Genomic DNA, 25,361 nt, shown 5'->3' on the forward strand with positions numbered 1-25,361 from the left:
AGTACAATGGTGACTACTGGGTGCACTCTAAGCTTTTCCTGGGGACTTCAGAGGACACTGATATCTGCCCTGGTGACTGCTGGGAGAATTGAGATCTATACTGGTTAATGCTGGGGACTCTGTAATTTATACTGATGACTCGGGGGGACACTGAGAGCTATATTGGTGACTGCGTAAGACATTGAAATCTATACTGATGATTCTGTGAACATTCTAAAAAGATAAATAAAATAAAAGTTTTTTTTCTTCCATGTCAGAAAAGCAAATGTGATAAGGAAAAGAAATCCAAATTGTTTGCTTTTGTTTTTTCTATGTGTTCTCCAAATATATATAAAAACAGCAAAGCAAAAAAAACTCAATTTCAAAGTTCATATAAGGAAAGTCTATAAATAAAGAACATTAACAAAATATACCATTTGGTTTTCCTTCCAATAACAACTGTACATTCATGAAAATATGCCATTCTGTACCTTTCAGCTTTCTATTGTTTATTACATATGACCCGTGGTGCCCTGGGCCCAAGCCAGATTTTCCCTACTTTGGGTTGGGAAAGTAAAAGGAATAATAAACATATATTTGGAGCTGACACTGGAAATGACCATATGGAAGAGTTTCATTGTTTGTCTGTTTACACATAGCTGAAACATGTTGTAAAAGCTGACACTTTATGATCTGGATGAAAGAAGGTTTTTGAAAAACAAGGACTGGAGAGCTTAACTTATTTTCAAGACAGTCAGTTTAAGACATTGTGTTCCTATACTAACTAAACAAAAATTCCCTGTGTGTCTCTAACACTAATTCCACAAAATTGTCTGTTTTGCCCATGAACCTCAATGAGGCATGTGACATTGGGGAAAATTACGGTGTATCTATAGCCAGAAGTTTTGGATAGCTTGAGAAATGGTTAGGACTTTAGGGTTTCTGTTTTTTTTTCTCTGTTTTGCCCATTGGGAAAATCAGTCTTCCCTTCATGTCCCAGAGGCACAACAGTAAGTAAAAGCAATTAGCTTCACAATTATGGAAAATAGTCTCTGACATATTGAGGTTGATTTATTAAAGCTATACAGGTTCCTTACAACAAGGGAATTATTCCCTTAAAATGGATGTTTCATATAGTTTAGAAAAAAGATGAAACTCTGTTGACTTTACCAATCCATATATGTGCAAGGAAAAGTCCTGTTTTTTAGATTTCCTTGCAAATGATTGTGAATGCTTTGCAAAGTGAATTTTCAGTGTACTAAGTCACTAAACTAAGTGAATTCTATCTTGTATGGTGATAATTTACCTTGGTAAGTCAACAGCTTAATTTACTTTTGTAAATCAGTCCCACTGTCACCAGAGCAGGTGTCCCATCGGAAAATTACTACTCACTTTCTTTTCTGTACCAACTGTAAAATTTGGTGTTTCCCATTTCCAAGACAGATAGATATGGCAAAACTTCCCAGCAGGGACACAGAAAGCAGTTAAATCCTATTCAGAGGTTAGAGTTGTGGAGCAATGGACTCTAAGCTAGGGGGGGTCCCAAACCAATAGGATGATTGTGAGAACCAATCTGTATCCTGCTCGATCAATTCAAGGATTATAGAAGCTTGAGATGAACCAAATGTAATACATTTCATGGTAAATATGTGGAATAAAATATAAGTTTGAGGCTTTAGGTTTTCCTTGTTGGTTGGGCATTGGGTTGGTTTTAGCACGCTATTGCTTGTATTAGGGCACCTTTGAGGTTCCCAGAAAAGCCCTTGATGGGGCACCTAGGAAGGGAGTGCAAAGCTGCAGACATCAATAAAATATAAATTTACTGCCCTAAAACTTTTAGGGAAATTTCCCTGGAGATAGCTCTAGAGATGCAAAGAGACTGTCTGAGACACTGGCTTAGTGACACTGAAGATATAGAGACAACGCCTTGGAGACACAAAGATACAAAAGCATTGCTCATAAGACACAAAAGTATTGCCCTAAAGATGCACAGAGACATAGATGGACTGCATGGACATACAAAGAGGCAGCCCTGGATAGACACCATCTTGGAGATACAAAGAGATTTCACACATGTGACAACACACATGTAGATGTGTGAGACAACACACATGTAGATACCAAGATACCTTCTCCTAAAATTGCCTCACTACTGCCCTTTTCCACCCATTGAGCTTCTTTATTATTTGGTCATGTAGCGAGCCTTTTCTTTTAGATACTCTATGGTAATGCCACAACAGCCGACTTGCTATTATGACATAAGCATATTGGTAACATATGTAACTGGTATTTTTTGTCTCTTGTCACAAGTACAAATTTATCTTGATAAAGTGCAGTCAGTCAAAATACATTTCAATGTGAAAGGTGAACATTTTCTAATGGAAGTTCTAATGGTTTCATCCTTGTGCAGCAATTCTGGATGTGTTGGCTACCTGGTTTCGTGTACAATTTGTGGTTTCTCCCACTATTATTTAGTTATGTTAATATAATGTCCTGTAAACGGAAAGTAGCTGTTAGAAGGAAAGCAGAATACAATGTTTGAACAGTTGTCCGACACATCCAGATGTGTCAAAAAACAAAAGCAACACATAGTAGATTTACCTTTCATCATAATGGAAAGTAGTACATTTGTCATATATTTTCATTGACTTCTGTAGTGTTAGCATTATTTTGATCTGTCCTTGTAAGGGTGACATACATATTTTATTCTGATTATGAAATTTCTCTACAGTCTAATATTAATCTATATTTTATTTAATATAAGGATAAACCTAAACAATGTATTCAACTTGTATCCTATCATTCGGTCCCCTGTATTATATAATTGATAGATCCAAAGAGATTGTACAATCAGAATTTATATTATATCCTTAGGATTAGAGAATTTAATCCGTGATTTTCTTTTTTGAAACTGAATTTTTATTAAGAATTTTCATAAACAATAACAGAAAAAACAGAGAAAGGACAAGATATAAACATAAACATAGTATACAGTATACCGGATAATTACCAGTACATCAAAAAGGATCATACAAATAACATTATTCAGTAGTTTTCTAATGAAAAAAGCTTTGATTGACCTCTATTTTAACTATCATAAAATAAAAGAGAATAATAGGGAATCCGGTTTACTTTTTCATTTAAAGCTGGGCTCCATGGCCTCATCCAGAAGGGAAAGCCCAACATTCTGAGTTGTCACCATCGTCATTATCTGTGGGATGAACATGTTGGAAATATTTACTCTCATTTCCTGTTGTGTGTTTAAGACAGGAAGTAAATAAAATGGAAGTGACTGCAAAAGTAACCTAATACCCTTGGAAGCATTTTCTATTCCTTTTTAGAAACATAATAAATGGCTTTACATGCTCTTCAGTCTTAACCATTTTCCCCAATATTCCACTGGATTAGTGGCAGTTGTTGCGTGTTTCTAGTTTACCCACCGTGGTGGTGGGGGGTTTAAGGTGCTGCCATCTGAAACTTGAGCTCCAACTTTGTAGTGTTCCAGGTAAAAGTTGGAAATGGATCAGTGCCTAATAAGTGCAGGAGCATTCCAATGCTACCGCTAGAACTGAAGTTTCATTCAATGGATTTCTGAAGTGCCAAACTTTTGAATCAACACAAATTGTGGTCACTGGCCAGATGTTGAGTAAGTGAAAATATCAATTTACATTACACTGGTAAGATGCAAAAACAAACAGGCAAGTGAAGAAAAACATTCTCTTTTTAGCCGGAAGGGCATTTTACCCAAGAAGAAAAAACAATATACAAAACAGGAATTCAGCACCATGTCTGCCTCCTGCAATTCAAACCAAACCACCTGCACATTTTCTATAACTGTTAGAGGCAAGAGGACCTGATAACCAGGGATTTTTCGAAAGATAGAACTTTTTGTTCTAAAGAATGCAGATGGGTTATGTCACAAAGTGCTTCTTTAATGCTCAGCTCCAGACAGATCTTTTTGTTGTGGGTAGGTTTAGGAAGAATACATACTTCTGCCACTTATTTTGTGTCCTCATGTAATTTTACCGAACTTCCTGTCCCTGTGCCAGCAGAAAACAAAAAACGCATTTTTATGCACTTTTATTAGTGTTTTACAGCTTGCCTTTAAAATGCTGGAAAGCATCTATACCGCGTTTTTCCTCATTTTCCAGAGTTTTTCCCGCATTTTCCCACGCTTTTAACACGTTTACCTTTAAAGTGCTTATAAACGCGGAAAAAAGGGCTCATTGGAATCAATGGAAGCATTTACCTGTGTTTTGGTGCGTTTTGGGTGTTAACCTCGCGTTTAAACGCTGCAAGCAAAGTTTTAGATAACGCTCATAAATGTGCTTCAAGGAAACGTCCTGGTGTAGATTAGCTCATTGGAATGCATGGGAATTTCAAACATGGGCTTTTAAAGCCCGGTTAAACCCTGGGAAAATGTCTGTGTAGACTAAGCCAGTGGTCGCCAACCTTTTCGGTCCCGCGGACCACTAAAATCACCGGCTCCCGACCGTACATGCGCGTTTCCCCCATGGAGTGACATCATTATGACATAACCCCGCACACTCTTCCATCGCAGATCCGAGCCTGCAATGGGAGAGTGGGTGGGTTGTGTCCAGGGACACAACCTGCCCACTTTCCCGAGCCTGGGAACTGTACTGGGGACATGGTCCCTGGCTCTGGCCTGTGTGTCCCCTCAGCGGGGTCCTTCTCCTGTCCCTGCTCGAGGGTGCACTGCCCAGAGCCGGGGACCACCAACATTTTCTTGGTTGGCGACCCCATGACTAAGCATTAGGGACTTTTAGTCACTGCAATATAAAGATACATACAGACAGTAATAATAACCTTTCTCATTTTACTAAAAGCAAAGTGTTTTGTTGCAGCTTGTACAATTGTTACAACTGTTACAAATTTTTGATAAAACAAAATGTAGCAAAATACTTCTAGATTTCAGCAAAATGATTCTCATTTTTTTAACAAGCAGTTTATAAATATTGAAAACACCAACTTGCAAAACCAAGGCACATAAATTGGTGTCTTTTAGGCCATTCTTTCACTAGAAAAAACCTAAAAGTACCTTCCTGGAAAAGAAAAATTCTAATAATAACCCTTCTGGTACACCTCGAGTCTGAGCATTGATGTCTGAATTTGGTGGCTGAAGAATATTTAATGTCCAGCACTTCCAGAAATATTGAATGTCTGGTCCCCTGCTGTGCACTGGGGGTCATCCTGCTGGCCCTATGTCACCATCCCTGTAGAGCAGGGGTTAGCAAACATTTCTGCTCAGGGGCCACAATGAGTTTAAACATTTGACAGATGGGCTGGGAGAATATCAGAGGGATTAGGAGTTTTTGTATGAACTGATATAAATTACGTGTAAAAGCAATTACCTCAAAGGAAATAAAAACCTATATTTAAATTCAGTGGGAACAGTGTTGTTAGTCACTCCTATTTTTTACTGAACAATTTATTACCAATATTTGATGGGCCAGAATAAAAAGCTTACTGTAGAGACATAGGGGCTTGATATTGGAACCACAGTGCATGGCTGGGATGCAGATAACCTGGAAGTGTAAGATTCAGGGGCTCTTGAACACATTAAAGTTCAGACTTGCCTACCATTAAAGAGGGAAAAAATAAAGGTTTCAATATATGCATAGGATTTTTTCTTTTAATTGAAAGCCAGGGCTGTCTTGTTTATAAACAAAGCCATGTGATCACTTTTATTGTCTGTAATAGCGATTATATGATTTTAAACCATTCTAATTGGTTATAAATCCCAGGATTAGACATGGCAGCTTTTCAATATAACGCAGTGCAAGTATTGCTTTATGAGTAAGGGATGGGGCATAATACAAAGGAATGTTAATATGTAGATTGCAGACAGGAAGAAATTAAATCTAATTCCAAGAAAATAGCTAACTATGTTGAAATACAAATTGTATATGTGAACTTTGTAAGAAGATTTTATGCACATTTTGTCCAGGGGAGGTTTAAGCAGAGGAAATTTTATTCAATTATACCTTATTCAGCTCTTCTGCTCCCTACCAAATGACTGGTGCCACAAAACCACTCCACTTTGCCACCCCTTCTACTTTGTAATCCTGTACAATGCAAGGCCAGGGGTGATGTGCTTTGGCTGGCTACAGCTTTGAAGTGAAACTAGAATTCTGCAAACATTTTGAACACTATCATTTAAAAAAAAATGCTGGGGTCTGCTGGGTACCTCTGCATCACCAGGACTGAATATACTCCTACATACATGTGCATTTATGCCATCCTGGCCTAGCCATGTAGGGTGGCTAGAGATTGGAATCCACAAGAGAAAAAAAAGATGGTGGCGTCCACAACAGAATGGGGACAGGTGAGGGTATTAAAAAATTTTGATCAGACAGGTAAGGTTTTTTTATTGCAGAAGTTACATCACCTGTCCCATTTGCATTCAAGAACCTAAGTGCAAACTTTTTAAGTAAGGGTTTAGTTCCACTAATGTACACTGATGGAAATGGTAACATTCCTCCGGCAGTCAGGTGACAGTACCTGGGCTTATCTATTGGCTGCTAGACCGGAACACTGCCACATGGGAGGGGGTCATATGCTTCTATAACAGTAAATATGCACAGATGTCTGCTGTACAGCATTTTCTGCTTTATTCTATAAAATTGTATTTTTTTTTTGTCAGAGATAGCCTTTAGCTCTTTTGACTAAGAGCAGAAAAATTTATTTTTTCTTTCTAATCTAATGACCTGGTATTATGGCTCTTTCACTCTTTAGCTTATGATTCTCTAAATAAACCTTTCTGTTTATTCACCAATTATTTAAACTGACTATACCTGACTATGGAAAGTTTTAATAATAATCACCTTATCTAAAATGAAACTGATTCCTTTGGTCAGATTGGAAAATAATAGATCCAGACAAGCTACAACTGATTTTGCTGTAGTGGGTGAGAATGAGGCTAGGAAGTTATCCTGTAAAATATAGACCACTGAGTTCCCCATAAACAATTTAAAACATGTGTTTGGGCAGTATGAACACTGAACAGAAAACCTGAGTAAAACGTGTGGAAGAAACAATGACTGTGCATTGCTTGCATTTAATATCTTACATGGAGATGCATAAATATATCTGCTTGGATCAATTTTAATAAATCTTGGAGCAAAACTTTAGTCAAGCAGCTAAATAGTCTTTTGAAATATGAATTTCTTAAATGTTTTGTAATTCTGTTCAGACTCTCCAAAAAAAAAAAAAAAAAACACATAGTGAGGTTTGGCAGCATAGCCAAACCATTGACCTCACTTTTCCCCACTGAAGGTAAAACAATTTGACTTGGTCTTTAGCTACATACACACGTCCAACAGCTCAGGGCTGATATCAGGTGAAAATCTGGCGTGTGTACAGTGTACGTCATCCATCGTCCGAACAACCGTCCTGGCGGATCCATGGACGATGGACGTCGAACGATGAACGATTCTAATGCAAAGGAAGGGAGAAAGCACGCAGCAGGGTGCTGCTCTATCGTTCTCCCCCTCCCCTCTCCATACAACACTCCTTCATGCATCGTGCAGTGCTAGTCGTTGGAAAGGATTGTGAAAGATCCTTTCCAACTACTATTATTGCACGTGTGTATGCGGCTTAAGACTTGAATGAAGATAATCTTGAAGATATCATGAATGGGATAACCCGTACATGTACAACATTCTGTGGACAACTTTATCTTCATTCAACAAACAAGGCCGTCACATGCCCATAGTAAAAACTAAGATGGAATAATGAAACTATACTTACTAAGATCATTTTTTCAATGCGAGGTCTAAGGTTCAAATCTAGGTCAGGGCACTGTCAGCATGGGGTTAACAGGTTCTCCCCATGTATGCATAGGTTTTATCTGGGTACTCTGGATTACACCCAACATTCCAAAAACATTCAATTGTGTAAATTGGCTTCCTCGTCATATTAACCTTGGACTGTAATAAAGACATAAGACTATGGTAGAGACATTAGATTGTGAGTTCTTGTGAGGGACAATTAATGACATGACTATGGACTTTGTAAAGCATTGCATAATTTGTCTGCGCTATATAAATACTGGTTAATAATAATAATTCTGCAGATTACACATGAAATTACTAATCCAGCTCTAAAAATGTTGTACAAATGGACCACTCATAGGAAAATCCCTGCAAAGGTCTGGAAATTTCCTATTGACTGATTATAGCTGGGGTTCCCTGAATGAAGTGAATGAAAGTTGAGAAAGGCTGCTTTGGGTGGTCAGACATGTAGACACAATTTTATCACCAAATTGAACATGTGTGTTAAAGCCTATAGAGGAGGAAGAGAGAGCCTGCAGCAGACAACCCATATGCGGTAAAAGATTTGTAGCCAGATTGGCCAGATTGGTGACCTGATGATTCCCAACTGCAGTTAAGCACAACAGCCAGGTATCCTACTTATCCCATCCTATGATTGGACAAAAAAGGAGTGGATGCAGAATAATAAGATTTACTCTCTTCTCATTTTTTTTCAGACTCCCTTGTTAGCCTGTCCATGCAACCAAGCAGAGCCAGATTGGATACTGCCACTCATTATCACAGTCTAAGATTCACAAGAAGCAGGTAATACCGCTTGTTAATGGTCAGTGATTTATTGAAGTAAGTTTTCATAGAAGCAGCAGGAACAGCCTGGAAACACTGAATTGCTTTGTTACTCTCCTATCAGCAGGTTCCTTGTTAGCACATGAGCACTACAGCACAACTGATTGGCCCCCTTGCTGCTTTTCCTTCTCTCAATTTAAGCTGTGCTGTACAAGGAGTCTGATACCTAGTTCAGTTCTCTACACTATCACACTAAAAAAAATATTTAAATAAAATACTGTGCTCATTTCTGTCTTTTATTTCTGCCTGGAGGCTCACTTCACACAGGACAAAGCTTTTACTTCAGTACTTTTTTTATGCTTACAGCATATTTCTATTTTGAGATAGAAAATGATTTTGTTATTAAATGTAAAGCATTGCAAAGCTGAATTTATTCTGTTTTCATAAATGCCCTGACACACCAGGAAATATGAGGGTTTCTGTGCAGAAAAGAATGAGAGGGATTTGGCTTTATTCATAGCGTCCTGAGCCAAGCCACTGGAAAAAATGTACATTAGAAATGCAAGGGGTCAAAGCAAGAGCCATCTGGCATGGATCCTCCTGACTCATCAATGGAAGTCCCAGCCAAGCTGCCTGGATAACTGTACTTTTTCATACAGTATGAATGTTGCTGGAGTATTGTATATACAGAATACAGTATTGTTTTTGCATAACATTTGCTTTATAATGTTCTTCTAGTAAATCCATTACTAACACACATAGAAACACAGTTGGGAATTTTCTAGTTGCAAAAGAAATTTTAGTGAATGAGGTGAAATTGAACAAACTTTGATCATCCATTGTAGCAAAGTAAATTTTTACTTTATTCACCTTGTAGGTGAACATGCACTGTTCCTTTGGTAAATCAGGATGAATGCATAAATCAAATAATGCTGTAGGGTTATTTTACTAAGGTATTGGCTATTCACTCAGCAAAGTGAATTATTCTCATTTTGCATGGAAAAATGTACTTGTTTAGTGAATGTGCTGAAGCTATACTGACCTTAGCCGCCAATCATATTTTTTGCATGTTATTTGGTATTATTCACAAAGTGATATTTCACTGCATTGATTAAGCAAAGTGAATTATGCCTTGCAGGGTAATACTTTACTTTGTTAGATAAACAGCCTAGAACATAGGTCAACTGTTTCAATAAAGACCATGCAACCCCAGAAAGTTGATTTTTTTCATGCTTTCTAATAGCAGTTAAGCGGAGTTCGATTGAAGAGATGTCCAAAACAGAGCTCAATCCAGAGGTTAGTTCTTATATTTGTTTATTATGTATTTGGAGTTCAGTTCATTCTGCTCCTCCATTTTTCTAAGCCCCTATTTTATGTGTACATACACTATTGGAATTCTGCTGATCATTGTTAGGAAAGGAAAGCAGGGGCGAGCCGAGCTGCAGAGACAAAGACGAGATCTGCAGTACTACTGCTACTGCAACTACTGTTGCAAAGTATGAGGATGAATTGCTCCAGAGTGCCTGTAGCTACAACGGTAAGGATTTGTTTTAAATCTGGCCTAATGTTTGTTAAGAATTTGTAAATACTTGAATGTCCAATACTACAGATTTGTACTATATTATCAATCAAAGCTACAATAAGTCAAAACATTTTCTAACTAAAAACACACTATACCTTGCTTTTAGATATAATTGGCCAAAAAAAAACCTCCTTGCAGAAGTAGAGTAGCTGAGTAAATTTTCCATCTAATCAAAAATAAATCTGCCTCTGAAATATGTTTAAATAGAAAGGTAATCCCGTTGCCCAGTGGTTCCTCTCATGACCGCCACAGCCCGACTCTGTCCTGTGATGACGTGAGGGTCAATCCAAGGAATTCACCACTTTTTACCAACAGGGACACTTGAAATACAGAACTGAACTACTTTTCTATTGCAATGGAAATAATTAGCCTTGTTTACTTTTTGAGGTATGTAACAGCTTGCAATTTTAAAGCAATCGCCTTCTTTTTAACAAGACCTGACTTTCTTAATGAACTGGGGATACACAAAACAACTGTTTATTCTCAATATGCCATAGTAAAACTAATTCCAGTTCCCCCTGCTGTAAGATTCCTAAACTCCTCCACTGTTGACCACTAGACCTCTTCTTCTCATTACAGTCCTGCAATATTTCTTCTTCATTACTCTGCTGTTTATCACTACTATTAATTCCCTCCAGAATCTGAATTTATAAGCTTCTCCCATTATTGCGGATTGTTCTTAAACTCCTAATAAACTCTAAGCTGTATAATACTATTATAGCTAACATAAAACAGCTTATGCTGGAATCTGAAAATCATTGCTGTAAACAGATGTGAGCATCCCCAAAGGAGAAGAATGATTACAAAACTTAAAACAAGCAAACATGTTTGACAAAGTATGATAAATAAGTTCAGTCTCAAGTAAATAATTGTGAAGAACACTTAGCACATTGCAATGTGACATGAATCACTTGCTTAGCATATTAAATGACCGTGAACTGTACATGGCTTATTTCAGTGGTCCTTAAACATCAGGACACAGACCAGTCTAGCTGTATTTATGCAGACTTGGAAAATTAATTGCCATTTCCTGAGTATATTTGGAAAAAACCTAATTTAAAGAACTGTTCATGCAAAAAATTAAAACTTTTCTCTCTATCATTTCTAGAAATGATGGTAAATATTTCCTGCAAAGAGAGCTATTCCAGTAATTGTAAATTATATTCATGGGTATAGTTATAAAGTTGACATTCACCAAACATGCGTTTCCAGTGCAGTTTTCCAGTACATGCAATGTTAATTACAGTTATTAATGAACCTTCGATGATTTTTTAGTACGGCAAACACTGGATAAACAATGGCCATTGGTGGGTTATGCTGCAGCTAGTGATGGAAGTCATTATTTTGACTGTTTGCGTACCCCTGGACTTACTACTGCTATGGCTATGAATACCTCCCTCTCTTATGCTATGGAAATGAGGAGAATTTGTTCTGTTTTTCTTACACCAACCATATCTTACCAGTGTTCCATGAAATCCTATAGATCTTTCTGAGGTTGCTAGCAATGTTTGAGAGTTGAGATGTTGACCTTGATGGAACCTGCATACTAATGATCTTTTTAGCTCTCTGTAAGGATGGCATTCTTCACATGGTACACCAGTGTAAGGGGCATTCTTCTTATTGAGCACCAATGCTAGGGACATCCTTCTTTTAATGGAACTCCACTCTAAGAAGAAGTCTTCTCATTAAACACCATTGTAGGAGCATTTATCTCAATGAACATTGACATAAGGGGCATTCTTTTTATTAAACTCCAATGTAGGAGGCATTCTTCTCATAAAACACCAATGTAAGGTGAATCCTTCTAATTTAACATCAATGTTAGGGGCAGTCTTCCCATTAAAAGCTAATGCAAGGGGTGTTCTTCTTTTAATGAAACACTAATGTAAGTGGCAGTCTTCTCATAAAACACCAGTGTAGGGGCATTCTTCTAGTTGAACATCAATGTAAGGGGCATTCTTTTAATAGAACACCAATAGAATAGGCAGTCTTCTCACAGAACACCAATACAAGAGGCATTCTTTCCACTCACCCAAATGTATTTTCTTTAACAAATTTTTTGTATTATCATCTCCTTTGTTGGCCATACTAAATACGTCTCTGCTGGCAGTAAACCAGGGAAATCAGTAAAATGTAGTATGAACCATAATGTGATAAGCATGCTCAGGCTAACAGTATATATACAACAAATGTTTTACCATAAACCCCCTATATGTATGATTTATTTCATCTGTTCAATGTTTATGTTGAGCAAATATATCTTGTCTCAACATAGCAGGCCACACATTCACACAAATCAGAAGTAAATAACATGTAGAACATATACAAATTGTTCTCCAGTTCCTCTGGCCAGTGTGGATGATGATACACAGGACAGGATAGTGGAAAGGAGTGTGTAAGACAAGGTGATGATTCATTGAGGAGGTGTGATTGTTAGAATTGCTTGCTCTACTACACGGGCTGTAGCGACACATGCTACACACATATAAACAGGCTTTTATTACTGGAGTTCCAAACATATTTAGCATGCTTGCTGAATGCCTACAATTTCCTGATCTGTCCTGATACATCCCGATAAGATGTGTTTTTACATTAGAATAGTCTTTCAGGCCCATGTTAGATAATGGATATAAAAGTGAGCATATGTTTTTTTACTGCATCTAAATGGAAAGGACAAAGCATTGTGTTGTATTTTAGAAAGGAGAAATGTGGGACAACAGGTTGAATGGTATCTTTAGCCAAATCAGTTTTTTTCAGTTGTGGATTTGGGAAAGGGTTATAAATCTCTGCTGGGTTTTTACTGGGTTTTTAGAGACACATACTGTTACCTCCTGGGCAGGGGTGTAGTGGGGCAGGCACGGGTGGGAACACTGTGCCCTCATTTTTTTCAGGATTGGCCTCACATATCCACATTTTTTGGTGGTTCGCAGCTCTGGCAGGTCCGCCCCCCAGCGGGGTCAGGAGAAGGACCATGCTAGGAAGGGGGTGCACCAGCCAAAGCCACAGACAAGTCTCCAGCATGGAATTACAGGCTCAGGGCGGTGGGCGGGTTGTCTCTTTGAACATAACCTACTCACTCTCCCATCACAGGCTCAGACCTGGGCAGGTTCTGGTATCATGACTTCACTCTAGGGGAAGTGTATTCCCCTTTGATTGACACATAGGCAGGGGTGTAGTGGGGCGGGCATGTCATGAATAGTACCATGCCCCCTTTTCTTTTTTTTTGACTATACCCTTGCCCCTGGGGCAAAATCCCACAGGAGATTTATTCTTTCTCAATGCTATCCAAACGAGGGGCTGACAAACTTTAAAAAGTAAACAGATATGGTTAAGCACATGCATATCTGAAAACTATAAAATTCTCAAATTCAGAAGCGTTATTAGCAAAAAATCAGAGAAATATCAGGTCTCGTGCCCTGCCCTAGAGGGTTGTGTTGTGTGCAAATATATGTAAATCTCTTCATTTCAATCCTCTTATATGTTTCACATATCTGTACTTGAAACTCAGCATTAAACTTAATGTATATACTTAGATATATAAAGATATATAAAACTTTTTGGGATAGAGGAACACAGGATTAAAACACCTTTTAGGGTTTTTTTTTTTTTTTTTGCTGTCTTCTCCTTTTATATAGTTGCCCTGAAACAGGTGTCTCCATTGGAAAATTTTCTCTCTGAAGAACTTGTTTTTTTTCCTTCATTTCTTGGTGACCAAGACAGAGGAGTGAATCTACTCGTTTAAGAGGAGATTCACTTAAAACAAAAAAAACATTTTTGCCTAGAGATACACTTATTTTAATTTACCCTCTAAATTAAGAAATTCTGTTTGGTTGTCATGAGTTTTTCTACTCCATTCTTTCTTGAACCTGATAAGCTTGTAGGTTGCCCATACAGCACAAAGAACACAACTTTTAAAAAACTGAAACGAGAACGCACAGTTTAAGAATTTATTGGGCATGTTTCACTAAGAAGAGGTAAGTGTTACTGAGTATTCAAGTGTCCTTTTGACCGAGGTAAAAGTTCAGTGCTTAGAAGTAGTTTACCACACGTCTGATAGACTGAATGTTTGCGCTCTGAGCCTGCCACTCATTAAATGTGCGGTAGTCTCCTCTCTCTACAACGTACATGCGTCCACGGTAGTTGGGTTCCTCATACAAGACCCAGCTGGAATGACATAAAAGGTACATGATTAAAATACATTTAACACAAAAACATTGTAAAGATCTAGCTTTTAACATGAAGGGTCGACACCCTGACATTTCTCTTTTAAAGGTCAGGTTCACAATAATATCCTTGGTCATAGCGAATGAGCAATTTGGTATTGGGTAAACCAGCTGAAATCACAATTATACATTATTTGTACACATGCACTACTCCAGCCTTCCAGCATCTTTCCATCCTCCCAATTCCTCCAGTTGGTATTTGGCATCCCTAAAGATGATGAACTGTATATAGGCCTTTTTTGGGGGGGGGGGAGGTCACAACAGCTTCACCTGCCTGGCATTGTGTTGCTATTTCAGCTTTAAATAATTATTGATATATAGATACAGGTTTAGAACATGCAATAAACTTTATTCATGGGTATATGTTTCTGTTAAGTTCTATACTATCTCTTATATTCAGATGTGTTCTGTATTTGAACATGATTTCCTTAAGGTATTTCTTAACTCATTAACAAATTTTCATATGTTTAAAAAAGTTAAATAATATTATTCTCAGTTTTCTATTAGGATTCTTGCTCAAGGTAACAACACTCTATATCTGTTTCTTACTTTCCGTCCTGATTGCCAGTCTGTCACATTCTATGTACTATGTTGTCACTATGTTGTTATTAGAGCTCTCTAAGGATGAAGACACTTTTATCAGTGAACTTGTGTGAATAACCCAACATGAAATGGCTTTCCTAAAGTCATTTGCTATTTCTTAGCAAATGTTTTTAGTCCTGGACCAGATCCATTTCAGGTTTTTGGATCACCCAGGTTAACTGATAAAAGTATATCCTCCAGTCTGGGAGAGCTTTAATAAATCAGGCCCAATGCCTTACTAGACTAAACGTCATCCACTTAGCATTCTGGGTTCACATGCTTCATGTTTGTTCTGGCTTAGCAACTCAAAGTTCTAAGAAAATATGTCAGCCAGGTTTACAGTAATGCAAATTATGCTATCATTGTATGTTAAGGAGTCAGGCCACCCAAAAGTGATATTTATTTACTTGCTGCTTTGTTCCCTTTGTTAGAATGGCATAAGGCAAATGCTTTACTAATCATTATTTTAGGCAATGAATCATACAGCACAATGCATATTTATGATTCCTTGGTAAACAGTCGGAACTGAGCAACAGAGGATCACTTTTGATACCTGTGTCTATAGGGTCCTGTATCTGTTTTTAGGAATGCTGAATCAATTGCATGTAAGAAAATGAATATAAGAAAAGCAATTGAAGGACTACAAGAAATCTCAGTTCTATTCACTTCCCTCACATACAATGGTCTGTTGCAATCTGTAGACTTAAGGTTATCTACAGAAAAGGTAAAGATCATGATAAAATTTTTGAGTAAATTAAATTAATGTGGTCCATTGAAGGCAAAATAATAATACAAATCTATCCTCTGCATCTCTGCATGACTTTGGAATCATTCCATTATTGGGTATAGTTTTGATTGTCCTATAGAAACTGGTTAGGAAGTATAATATATACCAAAATGGTTCGAGTTTTATGAAACTTTTACCGTGTTTTGTTTCCATAGTGTGTAATACTTACGCTCCATCGCCATAGACTTTAATGGCGTTCACACAGTTCTTGTTCCAGCCTCGTCCTTGGAGGAAAGGACAATCTTCACAAAACTCCATGCACTGACCAGTGAAATTACATCCCTCAAACAACTCCAATCTGTAGTGTTCCCCATGCTGAAAGAACGAGGAAATATACAAGGGTTAGCATTATCATTTACCATAACTGATAAGTGATTAGCAATATGTCTTCTCTGTAAAAAATTTGGATATGTAAAAATGTAAATAAATATTTAGGAATCCTATGCACTACATTTAAACTAGGCATATGTTTAATACTTTGATAGGAAGACTGTTTATGTGTTTCTGGCTACCAGGTATACAAAAGATCACACAAAAAGCAAAGACTTGCTAGGTCCAGTTGTCCATACCAACCAAGTCAACCTTTGATGTTGGGAGTATTGTGTTAGGGAAGTATAATCACTCAAGTGATCCTTGAATGAGTTCACTGGCACAGAATGAAACATGATTGGAACTGGTGTTGCCAGTGCAAGAACAACAGACACATGTGCAGTACTGACTGGCAGGATGTGCCAAGGAAAAAAGCCAGGTTGAATTGGGTCTCATTGTAAGGCGCCATGCACAGCTTGCACAGTGGTAAGCACAGAAGGAATGCTTGGGAAGATGCAAGGGGCTCCATTCATGTCCACCACTGGCTAGGAGGAAGTGTAGGATCAGGAGTGCTGATTCAGTCTACAGGAAAGGAAGCAAGTCTTTTTTTTTTCGTTTTGGATAAAGAATGTGACCTTCTGTCAACTTTTAATTGCTGTCATGTCTCTATTTGTCCTGGCAACCAATTATCATAAGACATTAATATAAAGATAGGGAAGACGCAACATTTTGAGTTGAGGAGAGATCCTCCAATAGGGAACCTTGTCCCAGAGACAGTTCTCAATAGATTTCTTGTGAAGGGCAATCTCGTTATCGACTGCTTACTTTAAGAAAAAAAGAATACATTTATATGTTATAGTCAATCAATAAAGTAAAACACAAACCATTCTGACAGGTCTGCTGGACCCCATGTGGTCATTGTGTCCATTCCAGCGATGGAAGTCTGGGTATTCTCCACGTTCCAGAATGTACTGCTGTCCTTTAAAGTCAGGGTGGTCGAAACAGATCCAAGCTCCACTTTCTACTCGAATAGAATTGACTCGGTTCATGAACCCTCGGTCCTGAAAGTTGTCACAGTCCCCAAAAACTTCCAGCTTTCTTCCTGTGAAGCATTTTCCTTCATAGAAGATTATCTAAAACAAGACAAAATGCAGTTGCTATACACAGCATACTATATTTTTTTCATACAGGGTCCCATTTATTTTAACATAGCTATAACTGGGCATTGTGCAATAATAATGTCAATAAACACTACCAATAACATAAATCATCCTATGTGTTGGGCAATTTTGTTTTTTTTTTTGTAGAATTTAAGCAAAAAGTGTAATGATACAGTCAATGTAAAAGGATTCTTTACTTAAGCAATAGTGTGTCTCCAGGTACACAATTTCCACTCCTAAACTCTTCCACATTTTCCATCTTCACCAAGCCTGGACTTCTGTAAATATCCCTTATGGGCTCCTTTAAGGTGGCAAAACTCCAAGATAAGGCAGATTTCATCCTAAAGTAAACCTGCATGCAACTTTACAAGGCTGTTTTAATAAATCCCTGACACAGTATACAGCAACAGGATAATAAAGAAAGAAATGCTATTATTCATTATGAGAAAACAGTCCTTGAGCTCTAGGCAAGTGCCTAAACTAAGAGGACCATCTTGGGAAAATGAAGTCATCTGTTTGTGGCAGGCTGGAACTTTGTGGCTGGGCTGTTTCTATATAATTCCCAATAAAGAGATGTAGTGACTAGGCTTCTTTCACAGGATCTTGATACTTTTATTTAATATAATCTTATTATAAATGCTGCTCATTTAACAAAGTAAGTTTAACAATTGTGGAGGCAAGATATTGGCCACATTGCAAGTGAAATTCTTTTAGAATTAGAATTTAGAATCTCAGAACACTGTATAGTACTGAGAATCTGTGAACAAACGTGCTTTATGAAAAGTATTTGCAGATGCTCCTGTTTAATAAACATGTTTAATGTCTCCACTTGATTTACAGAATTTACGAAATTATAAAATGAGATGATATTATAATTTGTAATTTTTCACACCAGTATCTGCAGGACCAGTATGAACCTACTTAAAATCACATTTTCACTTCAGTTCTGGATACAGTGGACATGTATTATTACTCACTTCTGTCTACATTTATTGCCTGCAAATGTATTCCAGAAAAAAATAGCAAATGCTACGTGAGTTTGGGGAAAATTTTGAAACATTTAGGCACACATCATCTTTGGTAAATGCCCTGTCATTATTAGTCATTATTTTTAGGAATTTGCGCTTTTCCGTGTTTCATCATCACAGATGAGCAAAGTATGAAAAATCTTTTAATTCATTTCAAATGGATCATTTACATTTTAAGTGATATCACATTGTTGTAGGGCAGAATGAAGCAATGAAGGATGAAACTGTGTTTAGTTTTTACTTTAAGGCTGCCATAGCTAAGAAATCAGAACCAGAAAACAGTAAGTTTGGATTACTATTATTATCTAAATTTCTGACCCCACACGGCAATATGTCAGGAGTTTTTGATACTTCTATGTGCCTGATATTGATGATATTGAAAATGTCTTTACCAACTCATTATATTGCATTGCAATCAGGACCGAATTTACTATTTACTGTAGGTTTGGGCATGGGGCATGGGATGAATATATTGCTTTTCTCAGTAGAAATGCTGTCATCATTTTATTTACACATAGTCACAATATTCTGTGCTAGGTTGGTACTAGAAAAACACACATATATTCTGTGCAAAAGAGATGATCTCAAAAGAAGATGAGATGTTTAAAGCACCAAAGATTGTGTACACATAGTTTGCATTTATAAATACCTGGCCCAGACATTGAAAAAAATACTTGCCATCTTTTTATAATCATTTGTTGTATGTTGTGATGTTGCATTGCATATCTCTTTGTAGCCTTTCTGTAGTCTCTACCTGCCTATGTGTATGTAAGGGTTGCCCCGACTCAGGGTAATGATGACACAAGTGGATCATGCTTGCACATAGTGTGTTTAGACACTGTTGTCTATACAAAAATAAGAAAATGCCTTAACAACAACCATTATGACAGAGTCACTAGGTAAAAATATCCATTTATTCCATTGCAGATCTGAATATAGTGATATATATAGTGATATAGTGAATAGGATGTTATTATATAGTGATTGTAGTGATTGGGGCCACATATACATTAAACATTCTTATCCTTCAAAGCGTAACAAAACTAAAATGGTATAATGTTATTCTTAAAATCCACCATTCTTTTTATCAGTCATATGGATAAGTTGTAGAAACACAGAAAGCCCAAAAACTGCCCAGTGTGATGATGGGGTGTCTCATGCTACAATATCTACGCAAGAAGCATGCATTGAGGATGGAAGCTGTCAGTTCAAGATGCTTATTAGTTCTTTGGCAGTTAGGCTAAACCCATTCATTATCAGTACCCATTGTTGTCTATGCCCCACATCTAGAATGCAACCTGGAAGCTAAAGTATGACAGATTCTATCTGAAGGTATTTAAATTGTAATAAAATCATGATTTCTCTGTGACTTAGTAATGTGGGTATGCAGTATAAGCTGGGGATCATTGCCATTCCAACTATAGGATCAAAAATACGAAACTTTGTCAGATTTTCAAGTGACATTTTTTTTTTATATAGAAGAACTAAATGTTTCAATGAAGATGTCACGTAATAATTATGTATATTTCTTCATTTTGTAGGTCACTTGTATCACAGAGTTTGGTATGTCTAATCCAATACCCCCTACTACCGGTATGATGAAATCAGGATCTGCACTATTTTTGATGCATACTCACATTTCCTACCAAAACCATCATCCACTAGGCAGTTTTTATGACATGGGGATATACAATTTCCACCTCACACTGCAAGCTTACCCCGGGACGCGGCTTTCCTTTAGCATAATATATAGTGCTTTCAACATGAGAATAATGCATATAGACCATGTAGTTCTATTATTTAATGATTACTGCCCAACCCCTCTGCTCCTACCCTCACCTCTCTCTTTATGTAGCTGTCAGGGCAAAGTTGTAGAATGTCACACAAATGATAGATCCGAGAGTGCTGGGGTTGTTGATGACACATTTACAATAATATTGCCCAACAGCAGACTCAGGGCTTTTGGGTGGCTACACAATAAAAACTTTTGCAGGAAATACCACATGCTTGGCATGATCAAGCAATTGTCTCTTCAACAACCTTTGTAGGCCAAACATACATGTCCACCCATTAATACCATGCATATTTATTAGTGATTATTCAACAGCCAGACCATGCAAGTACATGGCAATCATTTGAGGTCTGTATGTAGCTTAAGGAAATTCTTGATGGTTATGTTACACTACCTATGAAGGTTAAAGAAACAGATTGGTTAGCTAAAACTTTTTGATCTTTATACATATTTAGTAATCTGTTCAGCAGTCAGAAGTGCAAAAATACCAGCTACTTCCTCGTATGTGACTGCATTCCCTTTTTCCAACATGGAAGCACTGGTGTTTAACGGTGATTTATATTCAATGAGGGTGGAGAAAAAAAACCTCAAAACTATTCAAGCTCCAAATCATGACTTGTAGCATAAGAAGGGCTCTCCTAGGGCAAATAGTAAGTTAGGAAAAATTAAATAAAATAAAAATAAGATCCTGCAGGGCCAATGCACAGGTTCACTCTAGGTAAGATTTAAACAACCATAACAAGTCAGAAGCATCATAGCTGATTGCAACGTATTAGAAAAGGGTCGGAATACAATATTCATACAATGAATAGTCATACATAGTCAAACAATATTCTGATATGTGTAGTAAATAGAACAAAGAAAAAAAGACCTAAAACTGAGCTTCTGCTTAAAATAAAAGCACCAAAACTTTCAACAATGCTGATTAACTACTGGCAAGTTAAATATATGTCTGTATTGATGCATAATGATCTATGTATACATTGTGATCTGCTTTATGTGTGTCATTGCTTTGAATAACTTTTTATAGTTAAAAAAAAACTGAAATCCTTAATGCTCACAAAAGGTGAATGGGAAAATGATGATTTAAAATGCTAAAAATGTATAATGTACATTTTATACACAGTGCATATATATATATATATTTGTCTGTCCAGTCTAAAATAACACATTTAAACAATAAAACTATGTTTTTGCTCTCTTTCTCACATATCGACTATACAAAGCCAGGGCAAATCTCTGTACTTACTTTTCCAGAATACTGGGACATCTTTGCGCTGGATGCTGTCCAACCCAACACAGGAGCCAACAAATCTGACAGACAGAAAAATTGGACACCCCAATATATATCACAGTTCAGACAGGGGCTGCTATCGCGAGCCTGCACTAACAATGCAACAGCTATAGAAGGTTTAACATTTTTGCTTGGTAGACAAAACCCCCTGTATCCAACAGTGCTGATTCCAGACTTTTAACATATTGTAGACAAGCAGACAAAAGATTTGCTTGGCAGGAATTTGGCTGATGAGAATGGCAGTTTCACTGCACCTTTTATGTATAGAACACAGAGTATGTAGTGAAGAGATGTTAGGAGCTTTACATGGGTCAGGAAAAGGAGTTTACCATATGTGGCTAATAACTTATAGAAATGCACATTAATCCAAAAATAAATCCTGGCAAGGAGAAACTAATGGTCTGAGCTTCATGCACTTGTGCTGCATGTTTAATAATCACAATACTGTATAGAGAATAGCCGAGACACAGGAAATACAGATTAAATGTAAATAAGAATTTGTTTTAAAAGTATCGAGTAAAATGTGGATGGAAATAAATAATTGCAAACCTAGGAACAGCCTTAGCCTCAGTTTTTTTCTGCAAAAATGTATTAATAAAAATGTCTCTTCTTTGTGCAGCAGTACTGGAATATCACATTTTTACATGCTATATTAACATTTTATAATTTAATTGTTGCCCTTGGGCCATTTACATTTATATATTTATTAAAAATCAACATAGGAAATGCAGGAATAGTATCAGTATTCCAAATAAATAGGATGTACAGCACTGCGTAATATGTTGACACTAGTGATGAGCGAGCTACATTTGTAAGCTCGATCTCTCGGCGAATTGGGCCTTTCTCACTTACCGACCATTTAAGCGAGAATGGCCTTGTGATTCCCAATGGGGTCGTGTTCTTGCCGAACAAACGAGGGATAATGCAGGGAGCGGGAAGGGCAACTATTTCCACCGGGAATGGCTCCCAGGATGCACAGCAAGGCCCAGCAGCCCAATCAGCAGAGATCTCAGAACAGGCATAAATACAGGGAAGGAGGGAGGGGTTAGTCACAAAAATACAGATATTTAATTATGATAACACTTGCTATCTATCCAAAAACCCAGAAACATTTCTGTATTTCTCTCAAAATAATACATATATTTAATTCTGATAGCACTTGCTATCTATCCAAAAAGCCATAAAAATTTCAGTATTTTTCTAAAAAAAATACAGATATTTCATTATTTGATACATCTTGCTATTTACCAAAGAAGGCCGTTTGGTACAGGTGCATTTTCCCCCAAAAAAAGTTAAGTTATACTCCCAGGAGTCCCCCACTGTAGGACAGCAGCAGCAGCAACCTGTTGGAGGCAGCAGCACAAGTTGTCAAACGGGTCTGGGATATGTGCGGAGCACCAGTACGCTGGTAGATTTATTGAGAGGGCGGACTACAATCATACAGCCACTTTATTTTTAGAGTATTGTGGACTGGGTCTCAGGGGCCTCAAGTGCACCAGGCTCTTCTTCTGCAGCAGCAGCAGCAACCAGCACAGCTGTGACAGGAGCAAAGACAGGAGTTAGCGTGACTAACAGCCTGAGGATCTGTCATTGTGAATTTCAGAGCAGGGCGATGGAACAACCGAGGGACAGGAGGAGGATGAGCCCAGGGAACCCCTCTTTCATATGTGTGTACACATGTTGCAATGCCTACAGAGGGACCCCCACATTTGCAGCATCAAAAACCGGGATGATTACTGGCTGGCCACCTCTGATTACCCTTCTGGATCACCTCTACAAAGACAAAATGTCACAGTTTCTACCCAACCCGGCGCAAGAGAAAGAAAAGGTGACCCACCTGAGCAGAATATTATGCGACTGGCTGTGTGAGGAGTTCCGCGCACCACATTCCACACAGGGAGCTCAGGCGGACACCGCCTTCACCGTATCCCCATGTAGCAGCAGCAGCAGCAGCATCAGCAGTAGTGGCAGCAGGCCGCACACATGTAAAAGTGTAGGCCGTGCCTTTTATCAGTAGTCGACGAAAAGGCCTTTGACAGAATCAGCTGGCAGTTCCTGTGGGAGTGGGACCTTGCATGATTTCAAGAATTTCAGCGTTATACTCTTTACCAAATGCCCGTGTACGGCTCAACAGGGCTCTGTCCGAATCTTTTCCAATCTCGAACGTGATCTCCCCACTGCTTTACGCATTGTTCATGGAGCATTTAGGCATAGCCTTACGCCCAAACCCAGATGTTAAGGGTGTCAAGATAGGGCATACACAATACAAACTATCACTATCACTATGCGGACAACCTTCTTTTGTACATAACCTCCTTACATACACGATACGTTCCATACTGAAGGAATTAGATAAATTTAGTCTCTTTAGCAATTTCAAGGTAAATTACTCAAAGTCTGAACTACTTATTATTACTCTAGACGCTAGTCAAATGTCATTGATCAGCACTAACACATCTTTTCGGATTTGCAATGAAGCAGTTAAGTATTTGGGTATAATGATTACATCTGATCCTTCTATATTGTATCCATTCAATTTCATGTGTTCCAAACAGTCCCTATCTTCTTACCGGTGGAATACTTACGTAAAATACATCAGCTATTTTGACAATTTCTGTGAAAGGCAAAGCGCCCTCGATTAGCATTCCGCACCCTAGCCAAACCTAAACCAAGGGCGGAGTGGGGGTCCCAGATATTATTTCCTATTACCGTGCATCAGTTTTGGTACGATTGGTAGACTGGTTTCATAATAAAGAATTGAAGGGATGGGTTTTATTGGAAGAGTCTCTATCTCTAATCAGTCTCTGGTCCCTACCTTGGGTGGACCGGTCTCTTTTAGAACCTAATTTTCCCATACCCAAACTCACAATAGATCTATTACATATCTGGAGGGTTGCTATCAGAACAGGCAAGCTATCAACTGGACCAGGCCCCATTACACTGGTATTCGATAACCTGCATTCCCACTGGCGATGAGCGTAACATGATTATTATCTCGCCTCCAAAGATCGTCACCATAAGAGCATACTCCCCAATAGTTGTATACTCCCCATGTCGTCTCTTGCCATTTCAGTTAGTAGCAAGATGCTATCGTGGCTTTTGGATAGACAACTGACTCCTTTATTTCCTCCCTCATCGGCACATCGTTGATACACAGGGGCTTGACTGAACTAGAAGCATTACTCAGTTCAACCAATCATCCCACTCATGTAATCTCTCTGTTATATGGGCTGATTACCCAGAACTCTGATTCCACCACCCCTGTGTATACACAATGCTAGGAGAGGGACCTAAGTAGTTTGATAACTGCAGAAGATTGGGAGAGTCATTTATCCTCACACATAAGCTCACACTGACATGTAAAGCCCAGGGGACTAATTACAAAATTTTATCTAGATGGTATTGTTGATTTACATCGTATTTCCCCACAGCAATCTGACAGATGCTGACGTTGTCATTTGTGTCAAGGTGGGACATTGCTCCATCTTTGGTGGGAATGCCCAATCATATTCAGGTTCTGGGAAATTATTATCCGATTATATAATGATTGTACTGGGTCCACCATTTCTAATGATCCCAAGGTAGCTCTTCTATCCATGATTCCTGGGTCCCTCCAAAAAATAAAGAAGGATGTACTTTGTCACTTCCTTACGGCCGCTAGGGCCCTGATCCCGAGATTATGGAAACAATCTGTAGCCCCAAACATTAAGGACTGGGTCTCGGAGCATGAGAAAATCTGCTACATGGAAATGTTGGTGGCAGAGAATAATGATTGCAGGGAGCAATTCAAGATAATTTGGGCCTCCTGGGACTGGTTTAAGGAATCTTCTTACAACCAGGCACATTTGCGTTAAAGGAATTTTCGTCCATGAGGCTTTCGGTTCCAGTATTGAGGGTTAATCCTCAAAATATCATTACCCCTGTTTTGTTTCCCCCTTCCCTTTCCCTTCCCCTCTCTTACCCACCCCAGGGCTATTTTGTTATTCTGGTTTTTGTATTTTGCCTAATATGTTTTAAATTTATTTTTTCTTGGCACCAACCACTGATTT

At 38.0% G+C, this 25,361-nt stretch overlaps 1 protein-coding gene across 1 annotated transcript; it reads right to left on the reverse strand.

Annotated features, from left to right (window-relative positions):
- Positions 1-14,070: 14,070 nt before the first annotated feature.
- Positions 14,071-21,414, reverse strand: CRYGN (crystallin gamma N). The gene is made up of 4 exons (XM_072412580.1): positions 21,268-21,414; positions 16,923-17,171; positions 15,899-16,044; positions 14,071-14,301 (listed from the first exon to the last, which is right to left on the reverse strand). The coding sequence occupies exons 1-4, from the start codon at positions 21,286-21,288 to the stop codon at positions 14,166-14,168; spliced, it is 552 nt and encodes a 183-aa protein (XP_072268681.1). The 5' UTR covers positions 21,289-21,414; the 3' UTR covers positions 14,071-14,165.
- Positions 21,415-25,361: the final 3,947 nt, after the last annotated feature.

The sequence above is a fragment of the Pyxicephalus adspersus genome, chromosome 5 (assembly GCF_032062135.1).
Source record: "Pyxicephalus adspersus chromosome 5, UCB_Pads_2.0, whole genome shotgun sequence".
In the NCBI taxonomy this organism is placed as follows: Eukaryota; Metazoa; Chordata; class Amphibia; order Anura; family Pyxicephalidae; genus Pyxicephalus; species Pyxicephalus adspersus.